The following is a 23,583-nucleotide window of genomic DNA, read 5'->3' as shown; positions in this document are numbered from 1 at the left end:
TAACATAGGTGCACTGGGAGTGATTTGGGCTCAGGAGAGCACTGAGAAGCAAAGTTATTTAACAGTATTGCAGCCCAGAGTTTTCTTGGTGAAGATACTTTGGTGCTAAAGATTCTTGTGCTGCACATAGCCTGTGCATTATCTTTTAACCTAAACCAAGCTTCTCTAACCAGATGTAGATCTCTGAGGTCTATCGAGTAAGTTTTCCTGCACCTCAGACAAACTCTAAGCGTGTGTAATACCTGCCAGTGTTGACAGCAGAGAACACAGCTGCCACTGGCTGCTTTCACTGGTAGGAGTAGAAAAGCACATTGAGTGAGGTCCCTTGATGCCATTGCTGGTACCCACAGTATAACATGGAAGTCTTTGGGTGAGTATTTCCTGTCAAAAAATCACCTAAAGATGGGAATTCAGCATGAAATAGTTCAGGTTGAACAGATTAAAAAAAACCTGATCTGAACGTTGGGGGCAGGGAACTTACTATTACAGCTGTGACTGAATCCTTTCTAATTCACTGTTTTTTTCTGCCATTGATGTCTTGGTAATTTTTCACTGAAGCCTGATTAACTCTCCCATCATCTTTGATAGATTGAAGAACTTGCCAGGACACTTGCTTTTACTTACAATCAGCCTTCACTTGATTGTTCAAGTGCTGTTGACTCCTCTCCAAAGGCAAGTCGATCAGCTAAAAAAAGCGCTAAAATTAAGGAACGGTGGAAGATCTCTGCTACAAAGGCTCTTTTGTTGTGGGCAAAAGAACAGTGTTCACTGTAAGTTCCACCCGAGACTCACCAATAGTATGTTACACGTTGTATTTACTGCTTTCCTCTAAATGTGGTGATAGTTTCCCCTGGTTTTTTAACATCACTTAGTGACAGCTTAGCAGAAAATCCTTTAGATTTCCGATGTTGTTACCAGTGCTTTTAGCATCAATCAGGCCATAAATGTTTTGGCATGATCCCTTTAAATATAATGACATGAAGCTAGTCCTAGTAGTAAAATACCACAACATAAATTGAGTTGTTTGGCTTTTCTCTTTTAGGGGCATCTCTGTAATAAGTCTCGTGGAATGTTTACATGACTTGTTAGTTTTAATCCTTGTGGTTGGCACAGGTTAACAAAGTTTCAATAATTATTTTTTTTTAAACTGGAAAACGTAGAATTTCTAAGATTACCATATCTCCTGCTTTTCTGTCAAAACACTGCATGATCCCCAAGAAGGACCCTAGTCCTAGAGGTCTTAGTCCCCAGTTCTGACAAGGTGTTTCCTCATGCTTGATGTACACACAGCTCTGTTGATTTCAGTAGGAGTATTCATAGCACACAACCTAGAGCAGATACGGATATTTCTTGGGAAGGACAGGTTTTCCAATTTCTTCAAGGGCTACTAGTTAACTCCAGGACATTTCAAATGTGTGTTACAATAATGTCAGCCCTTTCTCTCCAGCGCTTTGGCTGCTTTATGTTCTAATAACATCCTACTAATATTCCATGTTGTTAGTGGGAAATAAAGGCCTTCATCAGCGCATCAGACACTTTCTGCTGGGAGAATGGTTTTGGGCATTGAAGTTTCCCTTTTAGCTGTGTTTTATCAGGACAAGATTGATTGGCATGCAAAAAACAGCTCTTTGTCCGTTTAATTTTCCTCTTTTCCTTGTCTTTGTTTTTCAGCAATATTGCTCTCTGTTTTGTAATGTCCCTTCTGAGCAGTGGTTACATTGAATGATTTTGTTATCAGTGAATGCTATAGTTTTTGGTAAAAGAACAAATCTTGTAAGTCCTGGCCCATTGTTTTGTAACTAAATTTGATCACCTGAAACCCCACATCTTTTCCATGTCATAACATACTCATATGGGCTGTTTCTGGGAACTTGTCCCAGAATTCACTATGGCTTGCAGAGCTGGGCACCTCACAGCACTGTCCAGGCACTGCTTAATAGAAGATGTTTTAAAGACACTAAGGTAAATCAGAGAAACTGAAATACTTTTCTTGCAGTAATAGATCACTTTTGAGGTCTGGATTTTGTAAAATGCCAGAGGTGATTCCAGTATTTGGTGCCCTTACAAATACCTACATGTTCTTCAGTACTTTGATTGGTGTTCTACCGTCCCATGGAATGCACAGATACTGAGCACAAAGGTGATGTTCAGCAAGAATATTGGATCAGAAAGGCTTTATCTTCAGAATGCAACATAAGATAAAAACATTGAATCATTTTGCAAAGACAGTATAAAAATGTATAACTTCGTGTGATCGGTAGTACTGGCTGTATTGCTGTCTGACCCAGCTTCTGCAGAAGTTCAGTGCCAAGGTTCTATATAACTCCTTGGATTCGGTTCATACTGCATTTTACTAATTTATATTCTGTTTCTGAATTTTTACTTAGGACATCTGAGGAAATAGGCTATAACATTTTGTTTCTAATAATTTTTGGGATAGGTATGGCTCTATTAATGTGACTGATTTCAAGTCAAGCTGGCGAAGTGGACTGCCTTTTTTAGCCATCATCCAAACCTTACGACCAGGTCTAGTTGATTTGGAGAAGGCAGAAGCTAGAAGCAATAAAGAGAACCTGAAAGAAGCTTTCAGAATAGCAGAACTGGAGCTGAATATTCCACGGCTTCTTGAACCCGAAGGTAAATGATCTGCTTTTTTTTAGTCTTTGTTATCAGGGGTGCAATTAATATAATCCTGTATGTGTTGACTTGTAATACAGGAACAAGTAAGACTGTGCTTAATTTTGAAATGGAACATTGATTTTTACTGTAATGCTCGAACCTGAGGTTCTTTATTTTATAACACTGACTGTACTTAAGATTTGTAGGATTTTTGAATTGGCAGCAAATGCAGGAACAATATGCAGAAGAAAGGATATGAAACTCTCCCGTTCATGCGAGAAACTTTTTCATTAGTTAATCATGTTATATTAAAATATTCCCAAGGAAAAAAGAAATGTTCATTACATATTAATTTCTGTCAACGGTATGTTAACTGAGCTCTTGCAAAATAAACATGTTTATGGTAATGTGTTTTAATAACTGCAGTATAGGGTGTAATTATGTGATCAGGCCTAGAAGGCTGCATAACTATGTAAATGGTGCATTGGCTCTTGTAGATGTTGACATTATGGATCCGGATGAAAAATCAATCATGACTTATGTGGCTCAGTTTTTGCAATACTCCAGGAATTTGTGTGAGTCTGAAGAAGACACGCAGGTATGTCTTGGAATCATAGAATTGTTCAGGTTGGAAAAGACATGGCATGTGGTTTATCACTGAGGTATTTTCAAATGAATGTGCATCATGGATGCCAAGAATATTAGTACTTTCTTTGCCCAGTTTATAACCAGACTCACTAGCAATTAGATTGTAGAACCTCTGATTCGGCTACTGATAGGGCTGAATTGGCTTGAACTTTCTGATGTTCCTGTGTGGTAGTCAAGACTCAGTGTGATGAGACTTTCTGATGATACAGGTGGAATTGCTGTGGAGGTTGTCTTGGTTTTACATTTAACTATTACAGAGGACATTTTCAAGCCTGATTGTCTCATGAGTGCTCTGAAGTGTGTATGTAAATACTGGGGTAGAGGCAGACAGATTTGCAAATATGCAGAACAACCAGCTTTAAATTTAATAACTCACATGTAGAGTGGACAAAAGTTGTCACTCTCATCACACTGGCTGGAAAACCAAGTTTTCTATTCCTTGTATTCTCCTATGATAGTTTATGTATTAATTTTATTTGTGTATCTCCATACTGATAATGTTCTTTCAGTAGGACTGCAGTCAGGCTCCTCTCTTAAGATGCCTTCATATAGCCAGGTGCCAGGTTTAAAACTTTGGCCTTGCTCTTATAATAGTGCCTGACGCAAAATTCAGTAGACTTCCCAGGAATTATTATTTGTTTTCAGTAGCTTTGAACGGGGTTTATCATATGCTCAATGTGTGTTGTTTTATAGCACAATGTAAATTAAAAACAAGGCTTGCAAAATGGAAAAATGAAATTTTCTGCTCTAATTACCAGGAAAAAGTAGGAGAGGCCACGAGATGGTTAGCTGCACAGGAGAAGAAGTTAGCACAGTTGCTGATTGACACAGAGAATGAAACACACTACCAGAAATACAAAGTAAGTTACGTTTCATATTTAACTGCTTCTGTGAAAAGAAGCTATGTTTCTGGGAATATTTGTAATATTTTTCATCTTCGTTGCCTAAACTGAAGTGTTAAATACACTTTTAAACAAGAGTTGGAAACCTGACAATGAATTTGGTAAATGCTCTCATATGATTGAGAGAAGGGTAGGGTAAAATTCTTCCTGTTAAGAAAAAGATCTATGCTGCTTGGTTTCTGAGCAGAGCAAGGGTTTTTTTTGAGAGAATAAAGTAATGTCTTTCAATTAATTGACACAGTTGAAGACTTGGACAAGATTAAAGCACATAGGCCCTTTACAGGGTTACCTTTGTCATTTCTGTGATAATAACAGTAGGTTTTGCTAGCCGAATGTTGTAGAGGAGTAGTTGAAATGTTGGTTGTAGATTGTGCTGAAGTAGAATTTCCTTTGGTTTATGTTGTAGCCCGAGTTTGTAACAAAATGGCCTGTGGGGAATATGAGGGGAATAATTTTCCCTTTCCTTTGGTCGGAGGGGAGAACCATGTCCTGACTGCACTAACGTTATATTAAATACAGATCTTGCTAGTGAATGGCACCTATAATTTCAAACTGAAATACTGCCTGGAGAGAAATAGGCCTCTTTCCTGCTATCTTACCTTTCCATGCATCACACCCTTTGAAGTTAATGGAAGTCATACCAGTGTGTTCAAAGGCAGTACTTGGCTCCATGAGCTTCCATCTGAAGTCTTCTACAAATTACTCTTCCTTTTTATCCTTAGGAAATGATGTCCTTTATGGAAGCATTTAACCAAGAAAAAAAACCCTTCCTGCCTGTGTTGTCACCTAAAAGAAATGAAGCTGAGCTGAGTGAAGGCCACCAGCAGATGAGGGAAGAGTGGGACAAACTGATCTCTCAGGTCAGAGGCGTTTCTAGCTCACCTCATTACCAGCCTGAGTATGGTGGGTGAAGGCGGCTAAGTCTACCCCAGGAACTCGCCCAGGGAAAAGCAGAGGGGTGATGTTTGTTTGGATTGATAGAAGAGGTATTGACCCTGAACCTGAAGTCCAGACAAACTGAGGGATGTACAGTGCCCAAGAAGAGGCAGAAGGTGACTATGTGTTGTTACCGTTCTGCCTCCTGAGCCTCAGGACTGTGAGACATCTTCAAAAAACAGCCCACGTCTTCTAATCAAAGTTTTTGGCCTATTTATGCTTAAAAGGTTCTTTTGGGATGTAATTATGGTTCAGATAATGATGCAACTGGGCAAAGTCTGTTAATATATTCTTTCTCATAGCAGAGATGGTGATATAGTGAGATCTAGTTGGTCAGTGCTTTGCAATGACGTTGGCTGTGTTGCCTCCCTCTGCCGCAAGCGGGGATGTATTTGGCCTTGCTGGCAATCACTCTTTATGGAAGAGATGTTTCCATTAACCCCATGATGGAAAGCTGTCCAGAGCATCCCTGTTTCCCCTCTATTTTGCAACTGGTTTTCTATATGTTTCCCCGTTGCTGAGCCTCAACATTGTCACCAGCCAAGGATAGTAACTGCCAAATTCTCTGCAGTGTTACAGAGATTGCAGGCTGGGGAGCAAACCTGGGTCTCAGGTAAACATGGCTGATTTGCAGCTGACTTCACTGGAAGCTCCTTTTCTGAGTAGTGACAGGTGTTGGTTTTGTTTTTTCTGGGATCAGTATCTTGGGGATGGGGAAGAAAATAATAGTGAGAAATGTAATCACTTGTTTTCATTTTTAAGATGAATGAATGGAAAGCGAAGCTGGACCAGATGTTGCCCTCCCCTCTGGATAGCATTGAGGCTTGGCTTCAGGAGGTAGAACATCTGCTGGCAGAAGAATTGCCTGATTTGCAGGACCCGTTTAAAGCAATGTTTGTCTTCAGAGAAATAATTGTAGTATTTAAGGTATGCTGATTACAAAGAAACATTCTGCTTCAGTCTGACCTAGCAAAGCATTTGTTATGGAATTGCTATTTGACATTTTGGGAAGTGGTGTGGATATGCTTATCTTCTGAAGATGAAAAGCTCTTGTGAACATACCTTTGCACAATGATGAGTTTAATTAAATAACTGCATGGTTCTATAAGGAAGGTTTCTGACTTCATTGGGGTGAGATTAAATTTGAATACTATCTGAATGAGTGAATTATGGTCTCTTTTATGTGGTTCCTGCAACTTGTTTGTTTGTTAAGTAATAACACAAGGTAATTGCATGCTTATCTTTAGATCTAGTCTTACTGCATACCTATTCAGAAAAGCACTTGGGCTCAGGGTTACATTCCAGTGAGTTCACAAAGTTTGTGTATTTAGAGTTAAGTATTTGCCGAATCGCTGTGTAATTCCGTTCAATGCAATGAAAGGTATTTTGATACCTCGGTACCTGCGAGTTTTCTGTTCTGATCTTGAAATCTCTATGTAGATAATTGTTTAAACATTCTCGTGAGTGTGAAAACTTTGAAAAGAGTAGCTGTGGTGATGCCTGGTTGATCATCATAATGCTGTACTTTTTTAATGAACAAGGGGAAGTTGGATGTTTTTGTGACATGTCCTTAAAGTGAATTTGAAAAAATGGGAAACAGAGGTTCTTGTGAATGGCTTAATAACACCAGTTTTTGTACTGTTGCTAGTCAGTTCCTGTTACAAGATGGCTTTTTAACTGATGACAGCTTTGCCAGACTTAAGCAATTTGATCTGTGATTTTTGTTGTTTAGCTGAAGTAGCTAAAGCATTTCTAAGAATGAGACAGAGAGAGAGATGTCATTGCTTTAGGAGTTTCTTTTTTCCCATTGAACATGTAGATAAAATCATGAAGTTCCTGAAGAAGGAGAAACCCAAGATACTTAATTTCTGTCAAATCCACTTTTCCTGATGGGAAGACATTCTGCTGAGAATTCTGCTCCCCCCCTGCGCACGCACACACACACACACACACCCCCGCCTTCCTTTAGTCAGTCCTTTTAGTATATCTCATATGGGGATCTTGTTGACAAGGTGGTGCCTTATAATGGAAAATTTACTTTCTTTTAAAGTCTAGGAAATTACCCACCAATGTCCATAACTGTCTGACTGGAATAGTTGTAAGGTTACAAAAGCAAGTTGTTGTGGCTTAACCCCCGCTGGTAACTAAGCACCATGCAGCCACTCACTGCTCCCTCTCACCCAGAGGGATGGGGAGGAGAATTGGAAAGGAATGTAAAACTCAAGGATGGAGATAAAAACAATTTAATAAGTAAAGCAAAAACCACACACACAAGCGAAGCGAAGCAAAGCAAAGCATTCATTCACCACTTCCCATCAGCAGGCAGGTGTTCAGCCATCTCCAGGACAGCAGGGCTCCATCAGACCTCACAGTTACTTGGGAAGACAAATGCCATAATGGCAAACGTCCCCCCCTCCTCCTACTTCCTTCAGCTTATATATACTCAGCATGATGTCATATGGTATGGAATATCCTCTTTGCTAGTAGGAGTTAGCTGTCCTGGTTGTGTCCCCTCCCAACTTCTTGTGCCCCCCCAGCCCTCTGGCTGGCAGGGACCAAGAAACTGGAAAGTCTTTGACTTGGTATAAACATTAGCAAGCAACAACCAAAACCATCAGTGTGCTGTCAACATTGTTCTCACACCAAATCCAAAACATAGCACTGGACCAGCTACTAAGAAGAAAATTAACTATCTCAGCTGAAACCAGGACACAAAGTGTTTAAAATCTGTGCAGTATTGGGGGTTGTGGGCTGCCCCAGGATTTTGCCATTTCCATTACCATGTTTTGTGGCAGGCTTTATTACACAGAAATGAACTTTTAGCATATTTCTTTATATGCCATTTATGAATATGCTTATATTCTGTGCAATGCATTTTACATTTTATTTTTCATAGGGAATTTGGTGCTAAGACACATGGCTGTAAAATAGTTTTCAATCATGTGATACTGGTCATCAGAGAGTTAATGTGATATGCTATCAGTATGGTGTTAGATGTAAATTTGTTGAGCAGTCAAATGACATATTAAATAAGTGTGACATAATAGGTTTATGCATCTGGTTTTGCTGTCAACTCTGTGCTAACACATAGCACAGAACAACTTAATGTACTGAAGCTGTTACAATGACACTTTTTTTTTTTTGTCCTAAAGGTGACAGTGAAAGTGCAGAAAAAACTGAGAGCATGGGTAGTGTAGATTCATGTTCCTTATATTTAACTAGATGCACAGTGGTAAGAGAAATCAGATAGTACTGCACTGAACATACACTTTAGAAGGTGATGAGATCAATAGTTCCATTACACTTTGATGAGTAAAGACACTGGAAGATTGTCTTGTGCTGACTAGTTCTTAATAGCTCTCACCCAAATGGCTCGTGACTTGCAGATTCCCAGATGAAATACTTAGAATAAAAATGACTGGTTTACTATGTCTTCTTCTCCCCAGGGCTTGATGAATTGTTTTGATTCTCACTTGGACACCCTTCAGTCATTTAAGAATGAAGATGAGAAGAGTATGCCGCTAGTCTTGCCTGAAAAGTTAGAGGAAATGAAAAGAAGGTTGTGATACTCAAATTCCCTCTACTTTGACTACATTGTATTCTAGCTCTGCTATTGACTTGCTCAGCTGTTCTGAAACAAAGCATATAATTTATTTATGCCTTGCAGAAAAAGAGCATTTTACACCTAAGCACAGAGTCACTTATTGGTCCAATGAATGTCTAATTACATAGTGTACAGAGTGGAGCTCATTAACAGAACATTTTCAGATGCCCTTTGCTAGTGTGGATAGGAAACACCCACTAGGGGTAGGAAACATGACTATTTTGAATGTACAGATTTCTCTGGAGGTGGGGATTCTCTCATTTTTGAAAATAATTTCCGCCTTCTAACATCACTGAGATCTACAGGTTGTGCAACCCCATATGTCGGTTGGTGGATATTTTCTAAAATCACCAGCGAATCTGTGTCGGTAACCTGAGACGCTATGACATATAGATGGCAGATGCCCCTTCTCTGGGTGTTTAAGGTTTTTTATAAATTGAGCAGTCAGTATTGACTCAAAATTGTTGCTACTTAAAAATATGAACTGTTATCTTAAAATTTTACTCCTGTCCTAACAAAATAATGTTTACATATATGTAATTCTGAGTTTTTATGCTAGAAACCTTATAGATTAATGTCTTCTACATCCAATGATTTTGAATCAACTTTTGAAACATTTCACCGTTTGCAGATTCAGCAATATTAGTTTCACAAGGTCCAGCACCTTTCTTGAATACCACTATGGACTGTGCTCAGCCATTGCCAATGAGGTGATGTTAAAGCTGAATATTTCAGACATGAAATATGGGTCAAAAGAGTCCGTGGAATCACTGCTGGAAAATTGGAATGTAAGTTTAAAATATATGTATCACACCCAGACAATAATTCTTCTTTCCCACCTCTCTTTGAGCTTCAAGCTTGTGTCTGTCCTTATCTGAAGATCCTGTGATAGTTGGCAGAAGCGTGGTAGACTTGTGAGATTTGGCATTTAATCAAAGGACAGGTAGACTTCCATGGAAGCTTTCTTTCCCCTCCATGTCTTCCCATTTTGCTCTGAATGAGGGTTCTTTCTTCAGTTTGGAGAAGTAGAGAAAGCTGTGACTGTAATCTTCTCTCTGCCCTTTTTTATTCTTTATTGTGAAGATTTCTTTCTTTCTAGACTATTTATAGAGCCAGCAGTAGCACCCCTTCCCTAGCACAAATCCATACCAACCTCTCTGGGGCAGTTCAGTAGTAGCTATCTTCAAAAACAAACATTGCTCACAGTGCTGGGTAATACTGCCTTTTGCTGTTGTCTCTTCCTTTTCCCAGCTTCCTTACCCCCTTGTCCTTCAGGGTGAATATGACGAATTGTCTTATTTTGTTACGTTTTGTGCTTAGCTCAGCTTCTGGACTCAAGTTACTAAAATAATGCCACATGTAGGCTTATAGTAGGGGATGGATTACCCTAGCCCAAATACTGACAAAGAATACTGCATCAAGGATAGTGGCAGAGAGATGAAAATGCTGATGCCATCAGTTTTGCCCTGTCTCCAGTTAATGGGACTCCTTGTGAATTCCGTCTTAGTGGATTTTCTAAAGAGTTTCTCTGAAGCTTTTCAGCCTGGCCAATCCCTAGCTAAATGAGTGGGAATTTCACCAGCCTCGGAACTATGGAAGGAGGCAACAGGAGGTTCTGTAAAATACCAGTTTTCCTGAACAGTATTAACCTTACCCTGTGGTGAGATGGGAGTACAGAGTTAATCTGCACTGAGTTTCTTGGTTCAGTTGGTTTCCTAAATACTTATTATCATGTTATTTCTGCAGTTGTGGTTCGCGATCTTTCTCAAGCTGATAGAATATAGAGCTTTCCCCAGGAGTTTAAGGCTTGTTGCTGGCTCTTCTGGTCCCATGCTGTGCAGTCCTGGCTGAGTGGTGGCGTGGTGGCCTAGGTTTGTCATGGCCACAGGAGGGGTTGTTTTGTAGCCCACTGGATAATACATTTGTAGGAGTGGGGAGCTCTGGGGTGAGATGCAGCTCAGACAGAGGGACTGAGGATCAACCCTCATTCCCTGGGTGAATGTTCAAAGCACGAGTCTCCTTTTCTGCTCTCATTTCTTCCTCCCTCAGCCTTTCCATCCTCAGTTTGGATCCTACTTGATCTGTGGCAGGAACTAGGCATGTCGGTATTTCTGTGCATGCAGAGAAACCCACCTTTCACTTTCATCACTTTTTTGACTTATGTGACTAAATTCTGCCTGTCTTGTTCTAGATACCATTTTTCAATATTGTCCTAGGGCTGTGAATTTTTGAAATAGGTAGTCCTGACTCATGCAGGGCTGTGACTTAGGCAATGGCATTCAGGTATTTATGTTCCCATTTAAGTTACTCTCTGCACGAGCAGAAAAAAGAGCAAGTCTGTTTCAGACTAAAGGGTGCAGATGAGTTGCTGGATGGGATGCAGGTTATAGGCTCATACTTAGAGAAATGTATCCCAGGCTACATTTCCTACCTAGTTTTATGTAGGTTAGTGTTACCCATGCCAATTACTTTTCACTTTGGGCAGAATTTCATTGAAGAAAAGAGACTTGAAACGCAACTAGAAACTGCTACTCACATCTGTGAAGATTTGAAAAACAAAAACATAAGCAGTCCTGATTTCGGTAAGTTTGTGCACATAAACTGATATGAAGACCTCTATTTTGAACCGATGTGCCATCATCAGTTTTAACTCCCTCTTACGTTTTGTATAAAATACTGCTTCTTTGTAATTAGCATCTGTTCCCATCCAAACGTATAACGATATTCCCTATTTGATGTCCTAGCTGGAGATCCTCAAGAAATTAGCAAACTTTTTAAGACAGTGCGGTCAAAGATTTCTGTGTGCAGAGACTATATTTCCAATGTAAATACCACCCTACATAAAGTCCTGTCTTCCTGGAGTAATTATACAGAAAACATCCGCTTACTAAAGATGTGGCTGGATGAAAACAGAGATGAGCATCTGAAAGAGGTATGTGGCTGGATTTCTCTTTGTAATGACAGACAGATACCTGGAAGCCTTCTAGAAAGAAAGCATTATACGTGGCTGTTGTTGTTGCTTTTCTGTTCTTCATTTTGGAAATAGACTTTCGGCAGGGTTCTGTTTAAACAATTTCAGTGTCTCTGTCTAGATCCCTGCTGAGAATCTGGCAAAGTGGAATTTGGTTCATGGTTCCTTAAATGAAGCTGGAAATTATCTTATCAAAGTTAGCAAAGAGCAAGTTGGATCAAATATTGCCAAAGAGCTGAAGAAACTGAACAGGAGATGGGCAAAGTTCATCAAGAGGACACACTTTGTAAGTTACTAGTGTCATATGACTCTTTTGCCATGCAGCCTTCAAAGAGGTGTTTTCTAGACTTAGCTTGCTAATAAGAGATGAATGAATCTTTCAGTCAACTCAGTATTGCTAGTTTTAAAACAGGAGGAACAGAGAATGCACAGAGGCATCCCATTTTTAAGTCTTTTAAACTCAGTTAAATGCTCTTTATAACACAATGGAAAGTGTTCAATTGTTTAAATGGAAATTTTAAAACCACTTATAAAAGGTAGTCTTGTTGCAGAATGAAGCTCTTTATTCAAGTTCAGAGACAGAAATAATCAATTTGTTAAGAGCTTGTGAGCCTTTGCTAAATTTTATAATCTGTGTCTCAGCTAGTAGAAAGTAATTATTGCTGCACAGATGATATTTCCAGGGTTGTGCGACTTCACACCATCTCACTTGACAGGTTTTTAGGCTGCTGTAAATTCCTATACAACCTGCTTAATGTTATGTATATTACATTTCCTAGAATGCTTTCACAAGAATGACATTTTCACTCTGCCTGGGAGTATTAGAGCTCTTAATTTTCAAAGTTGAGCCTTTCATTCACATTCATTAAAGGTATTGCTGTGACAATAGACGGTGGCAAAATATGACAACATTTTTGTAGCAGATGAGCTTGGTGAGAATGCAAGAAGATCAAAGGAAACCTGTTCCCCAGGGTGAAGGAAATCGAGAGTTTCCTAGAAAAACCTTTAGTAAGAGATGCTTTTAGGAAATACATTCAGAAAGCAGGGATAAAGAGGCCTCTTGCACCCTTACAAGGGCTTAAGGACTTCAGGAGTTATTTTTCTGGCATTGCTTTGGACATTATGGCTATAATATATATTATATCTATTTTTGTATATAAAAAGGCAAGGTTAAATGCTTGAGCTGTAGCCTGTGACTGCCAGTATTGTTAAACTGTTAGCACCCTCCCTGGTCTTGATTTGACCAACCCCAGCTGTTGTTCTCCTGGACAGTTCCTTGGCATAGACTGGGGGATGCTGCAGCCCAGGAGTTACTCTCGATAGTAGTGTGGCTATGGCTGCTTGTTTATAGGGGAGGGGGCAGGCCATATTGGCACAGGTTATGCTGTCCCACCTGCTCTCAGGGTTGAAGAACCGAGCCTCACGTGGTTTATTTACCAATGTGTTTGGCATTTATCTCTTCTTCAACCCCTGTTGGGTGCTAAAGCTGGAAAGTAACTCAAGTGGTGACTGTGGTCTGCAGGAGGGTAGTGGAGAGCCCTGTGAACCGATGAGGGGAATGAATATCTTACCCTGCTCTTTGTTTATAGGTTGGTGGTGAAGAGAGCACAGGTGCTGCTGAAAAGACCAGGGAGCTTCCAGGGAGCCTGGAGAAAACTGACGAGCTCCTTGGAGGGGTGGACGGCTGGGCAGCAGAGGCTGGGTGTCTGCTGAGTGAGATCAGTCATGAGGGGCTTGTGGAACCTGAGCTGAAGGAACGTTTGCAGGTGAAAATGGAAATAATACTGCTTGAAATACTTGCTCATCAGATTCTCATCTTTCAGCATGGATTTGTGGCTGGGGTAATATAAGCCGTCATCAATGAAGCAGAAATGAATGTGGATTTTGTGCTGTAACACTGGTAAAAGCCAAGGCATTACATATACATATTAGTGTTTTGGTGTTATTTCCCAGGATCACTCCCAGATGAGCTATAAATGACTCTTCCAACATCAGCATTTCCAGGTGCTGAGCAGGTGCTGAGGAAGTGCTGTTCGTGCCACTGATCAACAGCTTGCTCTTAAGTGATATTAATTCCTCCTGTCTAGCACAGCTTTCCTAGCACAGTAAAACTTTGCAAGGTGTAGAGTTGAGAATTTCCCCTGGTCATACAGTGTTTTCTATCATCTGCCCTCCAGCGCAGGGAGAAAGTTTAGGACAACTTGGCTGTATTCAAGGCTTACCTGTCAAAAACTAGAATGCTTGAAGTATTTTCAGTGGCATGCTGGGCAATTTGGGTATCTCAGCTTCTAGGCAGCTGCTCTACACATCTGCAGTGAGCACCGATATATTTCTTATTACTTCCAGTAGTCTATTATTTCCCATGTCTCTCTGCAAGGGATTACTGTTTCCCCCACCAGCAGGTGGCAGGTGGAAAAATTAGCAGTTTCAGCAGAAATTCTGGTTTATTTTCTTCACCTGCCAGTGAAGGTGAGACTGAACGAAGATGCCAAGCTTTGCATTGGAGAAGTTGAAGCACTGTCTTATGTTGCCTTTTGCTATTTCTGCAACAGGGCCAGTATAATCTAATGGTAGGAAGGTGACCACCAAAAGGAGCTTCCTCCAAGTATGAAAATTAGACAGAGATCTTTTTTAGTACATTAAATCCACCTACAATAACTGTGAGCCAGAATAAATGTTATTTTACTTTGGTTTGTGCCTTCTTGCTCTGTGTTTAGTTGACAGAATTAGGAGTATGAGACTATGAAAAGAATGCATTAATCTTTTTGTAGTTGTGGGCATATGTTTAAAAAAGAAGCCTTATTTTGCAGTGTGACACTAGTTTTTTAAAACCAATGAAGTAACAAAAGATACCCTGAAATACAGCCTCCAAAAAGGCGACTCGTACTGTATCTCCATGTCTGTGAGCAGAAGAGATGCATCGCTTATTACCTGTGGTACAATAGGCTGAGATCCAGAATAAAGCACTGATTATCATTAGAAGAATGCTAACTGACAACACCAAACAGGAAAACGTATTGAATATTCATAGATCAAAACAGCTCTAATAATGACAATTCATTATAAATATTCAAATATCACACACAACTTTTGCATGCAAAATACCCAGCTGCTTCCTGTCTTTTAGTACTTCAGCAAGAAAGTCTGAGCCTTGGTATATACTTACTTTTGGATGACTTTGTGATCAGATGATGCATATCCAAATGTGTAGTTTGTACATTCATTTGGAAAGCTGTTAGGATGGGAGACCCTGTTTAAAAAATAAGTCTAATTGGCTCTAAGGCAAAGACATGGGAGGTGTTACATTGACAGAAAGACTGTTTCAGCCAACAGAATCCCCTGTGGATGGCAGCAAATTTCTTTCTCTCTACACAGAGCTTTTGCAGTGCAGTACACTGACCATAATTGTAATATAGAATTTTTCCTTGAGTAACTGCTGATAACCCATGATCAGGGCTGGCTTTTTCATTCAGTTCCTTTAAGTAAAACAACATAAACACTGTAGAGACTTCTAATACTTTTCATTCAACCAGAGCCTGGCTGCAAGGGGAACTTCATGTCGAGAACAAGTTGTGGCAGCAGAAGAGGTCCTGCAATCCCTGACGCAAAACGTTTCAAGTCTGGTGTTCCAAGAGCATTCTCACGTCCCTGGATTACAGGCACGAATTAAAGAAGCCAGAGGCAAAATAGAGGTACTCCTTTTTTATTGTTACTGTACTTTATACACACAGACATCTCTAATTTTAGCATTATGTGATTAGGAAGACTCCTTGTCAGTCAGGTAAAATGGAAAAGGTTTTATACTATTGGAATCAGTCTCCCAGACTCTTTCTGGGGCAAAAACTAGAAGATTTCAAAGATCAGTATCTCAACTCGAAAAACTTGAATGATGTTATGAACCAATAGCTTTATGTAGTTACTGACACTCAGGCATGTTTTGAAAAGAGTCTCTTTCTTCAAAGGCTGTCATGGGTGATATTAACAATATCTTGTCCAAATCTGAGAAGAGACCCTCAGAGAAGGAGGCTTTGCTCAATTTTGAAGAAACCCAGAAAGAACTTGAGGCTTCTATTTCAAAGGCTGTGCAACTTGTCAGTCAAAAGTTAAGTCCTGAAGAATGTGTTTCCAGATACGAGGTGAGTTTGTTTTCTGAGCCAGATGAATTTGAGTATTAGTGCTATTTAGTCTCTAAGGGTCTAAGGTACCACAGTGAGAAAAATATCAGATTTTTTTTTTTGGTAGTTATTAATGCTTTTTTCAACTGTTTAATTTAGCACTTTTTGCATATATAAACTTGGCAGACAGCTTGAATGAGGAAATGTAAATCTGTGTGGCAGTTTATTCAGTGCCCTCTCTTAACTTAAATTACTCCATCATCCCATCAGAACTCATCATGTTCTGAACTACAGCCATGGGTTTTTGCCCGATTAATAAGTATGATTCCCATCGAGAATCCCATTCTGAATTCTTGGACAGGTTTTTCAAATGTGATTATAAATACTGAATCTCCTCTTTTTCCCAGTGACTAACTGGTAAAGTGTTTGATCTCAAAATCTGAATCTCTTAAAAGAGTCCTTAGTGAGGTATCAGAAATGGAGGTGCACAGAATCTGTGTTGCCTCGCCTTGCACAGCAAGGCCTGGGTGGCCGTGTGCCAGACGTGGCGCAGAGCCTCACCCCAGGCCATCCATCTCCCAGGGTCCCATCGCACTGAGGCAGACCTCCACCCGCTCTCTGACAGGCATGGGTCGTGGCCAGGTATATTCCCTAGAAATGAGGCAGAGTTCAGGGACCTTAATCATTCTTCTTTGGTACCAAATTCACCCCTAAAAGAGGAGTTACAAGAACATCTCCTTTTCTCCAAAAAGCATACAGTGGTACTGTCTGCAACCTTTTGCAGATATGCAGGGGTGGAGAATTCCCTCATACTCACCCATGCAAGGGCCACCACAGCCCATACATGCAATGTGTACATGCTTTATGCATGGCTTTTGTATGCTACTGGTGTAATTTTATTAGATAAATAAACTACATTCAGTTCTGGTCATTTTCCATTGTGATGTTTTTCTTGCAGGAGGCTTTTAATGCTCTGGACAATAAAGTTCTTGACAAATTTTTGAAAGCAGCAGAACAACTGAAAAATATTTCACCTGATCATGAAAAACTGGTAGTGGAAGAAAAGAGTAAGGATGTTCGTAGAAGATGGGAGGTGAGATAATATAGGAAGGAGAATCCACTGTCTGTTCTCATTAAGCTCTGCATCTTTGAAAATGATTTTTTTGGTCACTGTATGTTCTGAGGTTTTTATTTACTTTGTAATACTGTCTCACCATCTCACAGGGACAATGTGTTTTGAATTTTGCAGGAAGTTCATCATGAAATTATATCCTATGTCCAGCTTATAGTAGAAAGGGAAAAAAAGAAATTTAATGCAACTTTTAAAAAAATCAATAAGCAATTAGGCAAAGAGAAGAAACTCCTAAGTATGGATAAAACCAAAGGGCTCATCAAGGAACATGAGGTACCTAACACATTCCTTATCTGGTCACTTACCTGTCTTTGTGAATGCTTTGTCTGTCCCTCTCGCTCGGTTTTAGGTACATTATTGCAGTCTGTGTTTGTGGAACAAGACCCTTGTGCTCTATGCTATGTAAATACAGAATAAAGAGGCTACCTAATTTATTTCTTTACCTTTTTTTGACTGCATATATTAGCCTCTTTGCAGACTTCTAGGATTACTTCCTTGTTACATGGATGGTATCTTTTTTTCCTTTTTTTTTTTTTTTTTAAAAAGACATTGAAGCATTTAAACAGATTTAGCTGTGCAAAATGTAAAACTAAGAAATTGTTAAGTGTTGTAATTATTAAGTATGACTCCCTTGATTTGTTACAGTTGCATAGGTGGTGTTAGGTGTCTTCAGGTGAGAGTATCTTCTCACAGTGCAATAGCTGCACTTTACCTCTGTGCTTGTGCTGTATATAAATTAACTACAGGGTTAGACATAAGACATTCATGATTCATTTGCCAGGGTGAGTCATGGTGAATTTTACATATTCCATAAGCAGCGAGTTTTACACTTCATTACTTCTAGTGTTTTCCTTCCTCTTCCTCTTTGAGATGCATTGGTGTGGCCAGTTTACCACTTCAAAGATTAAGAAATTGCTCTCCTGATGAAATTTTGGTCTTTGCTGAATTCAGTGGAGTTTTAGTCTTTGCTTCTTATGGGTTCACATTCAGCAAATATTACATATGCAAGAGTAAAGAGAAATAAACATTCTCAGGTGCATTCCTTCTGTTCATATTTTTGTTAGATTTTTAGTATATCTTGATTTTACCCTAGAAAGTATAGTTATCGATAGGGAATATTTTAAATAAATTGTCCAATTCTTCTTTTTCTGTAGTCAATGGAACATGTATATCTGATATCAGTGTGAAGAGGACTTGGGACCAAAGTAGCTAAAATTATAGAAACATAATCAAGCAAGAGTCAGTATAGTCTTGTGAATGCAGCTGAGCAACATGTTGCCAGGAATCCTGTTTCCTGTCCCTATTTGAAAAAGAATCAAGGGAAGATAAATGTTTCTCTCCTGGTTTTGACAGCTTATGCTTTAAGTGCACTCATCTGAGAAGACAATGGAAACAGAAAAAAATGTATGAGAATAATTGCATATCCTCATGACTTAACATGAGTTTATTATGTTGTTTTTCTTTGTTTAGGCCTTTTTTTCACATGAAGGCAGCCAGAGAGAACTTAGCAAGTCATTAGAAAACCTTAAAATATTGGGAAGACTATCAGAAGAAATCATCCCAGGGTTACAGACACTGACTGCAGACTGTGAGCAAAAGCTAGAAAAGCTTCAACAAAGTGTGGCAGATACTTACACAGCCCTGCTGTCTCATGCTGGAAAAGGACAGTCATCTAAAAAAGAGTGGGTGACTGAGTGCTTGGTGTGTTGTAGCATTGTAGAAATCGGATACATGGATAGATTTTGTGATCGGGTAAATGTATTACCGAGTATGTTACTATGTACACTACTATAGGTAACTGTACATTTAAGCATTTATAAACTGGCAAGTACAATGTTTGATTACCCTCCATCACAGCTGCACTGTTATTAATCATTAGCTAGGATTTCTTTTTTTCCCTTTGTATTTCGTATTTTGTTCTTAAGCTGAGATTTTTTTTAAACTGCAGGAGCTCTGTTGTTTCTGAGAATGGAGAAAAGCCTGGTTCTTCTCAACAAATTGGTATCTTCTCAGTGCAGGAGGTAAGAAGTCCATACTTACTGTTAGAAAACAGTGCCCTGTGTAAGGAAGATCATTGCCAGAAGGAAAAATTGATTATTTCTGTTACTGTTCTTACTGTGGTAGGACCTCAGGCCTCTGGTCAGACATCAAAAACCCGTTGCACCTTGGGAATGTAGACCAAGTGAATACTAAGAAGTAGCGTGCAAGGGACAACTCTAAGCATCCTGAGGAGATGCGAGCCTCTGACCTTGCATTGTATTTTCCTGAAGAGTGGTTTTTAGCTGGAGTCATCATGTGTGTTCAAGTGCAAATCACCCATAGTGCCCCTGTAATTTGAACAAGTTCCAAAGAATAGAGAGAGAAAAACTAGTGAAGAGTTGGAGGCATTTGCTTTAGAAAAACGTAGGGCAAACTGGAACACATGTATCTTCTTAGAAATAATTTCAGAGAGAAGATACTGCACTTCATTGTTTGGATGCCACAGATGTCTTGTTCAGCTTAAACATTCATGCAAGTAAGGCTGCAGACAGCTCATCATCAGACAGCCTCGAGACCGGTGGTTTGTAGGAAGGGACCCACTGCATTTACATAGTTTGAAGATATGTAGGAATTGAGTATTATGAAGGGACACCTCTTGTAAGGCTATTAATAGTGTCCCTGATACAACGATGAAATCTGTTCTTTCGTGGGTAATCAAAGTATGAATTGTATAACATAAGCTAGCCTCCAGCCGAGCAGTAGAGTGTACCCTGGAATCAAGGGCGAGAGGCATCTGAAGCCATCTGGTACAAGCAGCCTGACAAAAGCTGCAGAAGACAGTGCCTTGGGGTTGCCCGAGGATGTCCATGGAGCTGCAGCAAAAACTTGCATAAGTGGATTGTGCTTGCCAAAGACCCCAGCATCTGTGGAAGGAATGAATGAATGACCTGGCTGCAAGTGTTCAAAGATTTGCTCTTTTGGTTATGATGAGTTTAAAAACATCTTGTATTCAGGAGTGGTACCTCTCCTCTCCTTTGGGAAACATGAAGCGATTGCTTCTTTCAGGGGTTCACAGATGTCTGTCAGTCTTCACTGTGTGTTAACGCAGCATGATGCAGAGGTCACTGTTGCCTTTTTTATTTTCACTTAGACCTCAAGACCTGCTGCAGATACAGTTTTGGAACCAGATGTGAAACATCACAATGGAGAAAGCTGTGCAAAGAAATTTGAGGAAGACAGTGATTTGCCCATACCAGCTTTATTGGAGAGGTACTTTTTAAAGGATAAAATGATTATATATTAAGAGATGGTACTGTGCTAGACATTCATAAATTAATTGAATCTATTGAACATAGGGTGCACTTCTGCTATGCGGAGTTCTGTTCTTGTTCTACTACACTGTACTTAACATTGCTCTGTAATTGATAAGGAAGAACTATAGTAGCTAAATGCTTCAAAATTAATTAAAAAAAAAATTGGGATTTTGTGGCAAGAACACTTTGAGCTATGAAACTTTTTCTTCTGCTCTCTTCTTGGGCTGGAAAAATCTGTATCTGCCTTACTAATAACTTCAAGTATTGCAAAATAAAAAGAAGTGGCACATTTTTAAAGAACTGACATTTTTACTTTCATAAAACTGAATTTAGAGATTGCAGGCAGACATTCATACTTGAAAATCAGCCAGGTGAGGAATTTCTCAGCTCTCTTGTATGTTACTCATTTATGCCCATTCATTTGGGACTTAGGTAAAAATATGCATTTGCAATAGACTGTGCTTATTTTATGCAGTAATCTATTGGTCAGCTAGTCCCATACCCTGCCTTCTTCCATTGAATTAGAAGTAATATTCTCTGTGACAGTGATTGCATCTTTCTTTAGCTATAACACACAAAGAAGTAACCTGGAGGAACTTTTACAAATAAGCCGAGATAAAGTAGCATCTGGCTTTACAGATGAAGTAAAAGGCACTTCATGCCTTCAGAATAAGCTGCTTGAGCTACAGGTAAGTGTTCATCTTTTAAAAACTTACCTGGTGCCTAAATTGTTATTTTCTTATGTAGAGCCCTCACCTCTCTGTGTTAGGAAAAGTAGCATCCTTATGACCAGGTTTATTAGAAGTAGAAGGGAAATCAAGGGTTTAGCATTCAGCAGAACTACATTCATTCTTAGCGGTGAAGTTTGCAAATGTTGCTGAAAGAAGAAATGGGTGGCTCTCAGTTTGTGTTCTGCAGGCTGAAATAGTTCTAAAGGTAAAAATAACCAGAAAGCAGCTCTTTTTATCAGCAGGAGCGGTAAGTGATGAACCACGGTCAGGGTTGGAGGAGTCAACGGAGTTGAGCCATCAAATAGTAGGGGTGTATGTGCAGGACTTAAAACTTGATTAAGTTTGTGAGGTCCTTAAGAGGATAATAAAAGGCACATAATTGATGTTGGAGAATTTATTAATGTAATTTTCCAAGTCCTTGCTTGAAAGGAGTGTGAAGCTTATCTAGCATCTCAGAATGTTTGTGTTTTGTTCTTTTGAGCATAGCTGAGGTATTTTCTCTTTATTCTTGTAGTAAAAATGGCTGAACCATATTTATTGACCCTTTTATAAAATACAGCTGAGACATATATCTGACAGGGAAATTTTGATCGTAAAAGGTTGTAGAGGTCTGCATGCAGCTAAAAATGGAGTCTTAAAGAAAAAGAAAGCATTAGATACTCTTACTTTCAGGTGATGTTTTCACTTTTTTTGTAGAGAGTCTTGTGACTGTAATTTTATGAGCTGTCTAGTCCATTGAGAAATACAGTATCATATTAATGCAATTAGCGCTGCCTATCTTGTAGGTGGTAGAGAGTGAAACTGTTAGTGGTTGGACACAATTCGAAAACATCTCATCTACCTTGGAAAATCTTGGAGTTGAAGTGCAGCAGGCTGCTATCTCTGAGACAAGAAGCAAATTAAAAGAAGAATGGGAAGAGCTTCAGGATATTATAAGTAACAGGTATAAAATAACACTTCATGATAATAGGTAAAGAATAGTTCATTTTAACTAACGTGTGTATTGTGAAGGAAATGGTATGCCATTACAGAAAATACCTGTACGTTTTTAACCTTTTTTTTTAATTGCATAAGATTAATTTTTTTCTTAGTTGTACTTGGTTCATATACATATTGCAGATAGCGTGAATCTCTCCAAGAAGCACAGAGCCAAATCTGTGTAACATCACTGTGCAGTATTCTCAAGTTTGCTGTTATTTCCTTCAACTTTTTGGTTAAATTCACTAGTATTCACACTACTTGTCTTTCTAATTGATGGGAAAACTCTTTTGACCTCAGGAGGAGGATGATTAGATCTGTTAGACAGTCAATTACATTATCTTTGTGGCTTTTTGTACTGTAAAATGTTGAGTGTCTTTTCTTGCTTGCTTTCCTCATTCATCGTTTGTTACCTTTCTTGTAGAACAAACTCTTTAAGGACGGCTTTGGAAATTGTTTTGCCAATAGAAAATGAATCCATTCTTCTATGTGAATTAGATCAGCGGCTGAAGAAGAAGGAAATCCAGCAGTTTAATCTGATGAATAGTGATCTTGCTTATAGGGAACTAAAGGTAAGGGAAAATGCAGAGACCACACCCCAGCCAGCGTGTTTCTTAATATGTCTAGGAGCTGGAGAACTTCATGGGATTTTCATTCAGAAGTTTGGGACTGCTCACAATACTTCCCAAACCCTCCAAAATCTATAATGGCATTTTACTCCCTTTGCTTTAAATGTCATTGTTCCTGTAGAGCCAACCAGGGACCCTCAATGAGCTCTACTGTAAAAAGCATGGCCATGAACTTTTTTGTCTTAGGTTAGGACTTTCCTTTGATCCAGATTTACTGTGTTCCCACCTGGCTTTATATCACTCTGTGGACTCATATATGTAATCTGGTGTTAATTTGTGAGCTAAACTAAGCTGTCTGTGTCACATCTGCTGAGGTATCTGAGCACACCTCAGGATGGTTTTGGAAGCTCTGCACGTGTGCAATAACTTGTTCGCCTACTGTGAGGTTCTTATGCTTAGGCTCTGGTCTGTCTATTAGGCAGAGTGAATATTTTTTTGTTCTTGACACACACTCTGAGCTGAACACACTGACAGCTACACAGAGCTGAAAGATTGTGTTTGTCTGCCCTTGGCTCTTGAGCGAGGTAGGATTTAGGCCTCTCAAGCTCTAGGGCAGGGGGGATATGCACTGTCTGCCTGAGACGACTCTTTGCCTGGGAGGACCCTTAGTTTTATCCCAGCTCTCTGCACGTTTGGAGTTTCACAACACTGACACACTGCTGTTTGTCTGAAATCTGTAACCAGATAGCACACAGACTTCATCAAGAGATTTTTAAATGCGTGTAAGGCTTCTCAAAAAGTGTAGCCTAAAGAACTTAAAAGGTGGCAGAGTAACAAACATCTGTGTGCCTGCTTGTGCTGAGTGATCTCCCGCTGTAAGAGCCTGCTAGTTTCAGTCTCAGGACTATCACCATCATTCTCTCCTTTTTGTCTGATTGCTGGAAAGAGGCTTGAGCTTTCTATAGTGCTGACCAATTTCCCTGTGTGTGGAATACCTTTTTCTTTTTCCTTCTATTTTTTCTTTCCCTCCACCAAAGTCCAGAGTAGGATAAAAGAGTTGGGGTTTTTTTTTTTCTGAACAGCCC

General features: G+C 39.5%; 1 protein-coding gene across 2 annotated transcripts in view; it reads left to right on the top strand.

Moving 5' to 3' along the window:
- SYNE2 (spectrin repeat containing nuclear envelope protein 2) overlaps nt 1-23,583 on the top strand; it is a 191,358-nt gene that overhangs the window by 29,924 nt on the left and 137,851 nt on the right. For both annotated transcript variants that reach the window (XM_055716088.1, XM_055716089.1), the window contains exons 7-28: nt 589-770; nt 2,441-2,637; nt 3,117-3,217; nt 4,026-4,127; nt 4,892-5,029; nt 5,868-6,032; nt 8,552-8,664; nt 9,341-9,497; nt 11,195-11,291; nt 11,454-11,641; nt 11,802-11,966; nt 13,270-13,446; nt 15,214-15,372; nt 15,643-15,816; nt 16,754-16,888; nt 17,045-17,200; nt 18,398-18,609; nt 18,876-18,948; nt 20,058-20,176; nt 20,786-20,909; nt 21,737-21,894; nt 22,354-22,501. In XM_055716088.1, the coding sequence (XP_055572063.1) occupies nt 589-770; nt 2,441-2,637; nt 3,117-3,217; nt 4,026-4,127; nt 4,892-5,029; nt 5,868-6,032; nt 8,552-8,664; nt 9,341-9,497; nt 11,195-11,291; nt 11,454-11,641; nt 11,802-11,966; nt 13,270-13,446; nt 15,214-15,372; nt 15,643-15,816; nt 16,754-16,888; nt 17,045-17,200; nt 18,398-18,609; nt 18,876-18,948; nt 20,058-20,176; nt 20,786-20,909; nt 21,737-21,894; nt 22,354-22,501 (3,240 nt within the window). The remainder of the gene's footprint in view (nt 1-588; nt 771-2,440; nt 2,638-3,116; nt 3,218-4,025; nt 4,128-4,891; nt 5,030-5,867; nt 6,033-8,551; nt 8,665-9,340; nt 9,498-11,194; nt 11,292-11,453; nt 11,642-11,801; nt 11,967-13,269; nt 13,447-15,213; nt 15,373-15,642; nt 15,817-16,753; nt 16,889-17,044; nt 17,201-18,397; nt 18,610-18,875; nt 18,949-20,057; nt 20,177-20,785; nt 20,910-21,736; nt 21,895-22,353; nt 22,502-23,583) is intronic.

This window comes from Falco cherrug, chromosome 7 (assembly GCF_023634085.1).
Source record: "Falco cherrug isolate bFalChe1 chromosome 7, bFalChe1.pri, whole genome shotgun sequence".
In the NCBI taxonomy this organism is placed as follows: Eukaryota; Metazoa; Chordata; class Aves; order Falconiformes; family Falconidae; genus Falco; species Falco cherrug.
The sequence above is the reverse complement of the archived record's forward strand: the minus strand, read 5'-3'. Positions and strand labels throughout refer to the sequence as shown.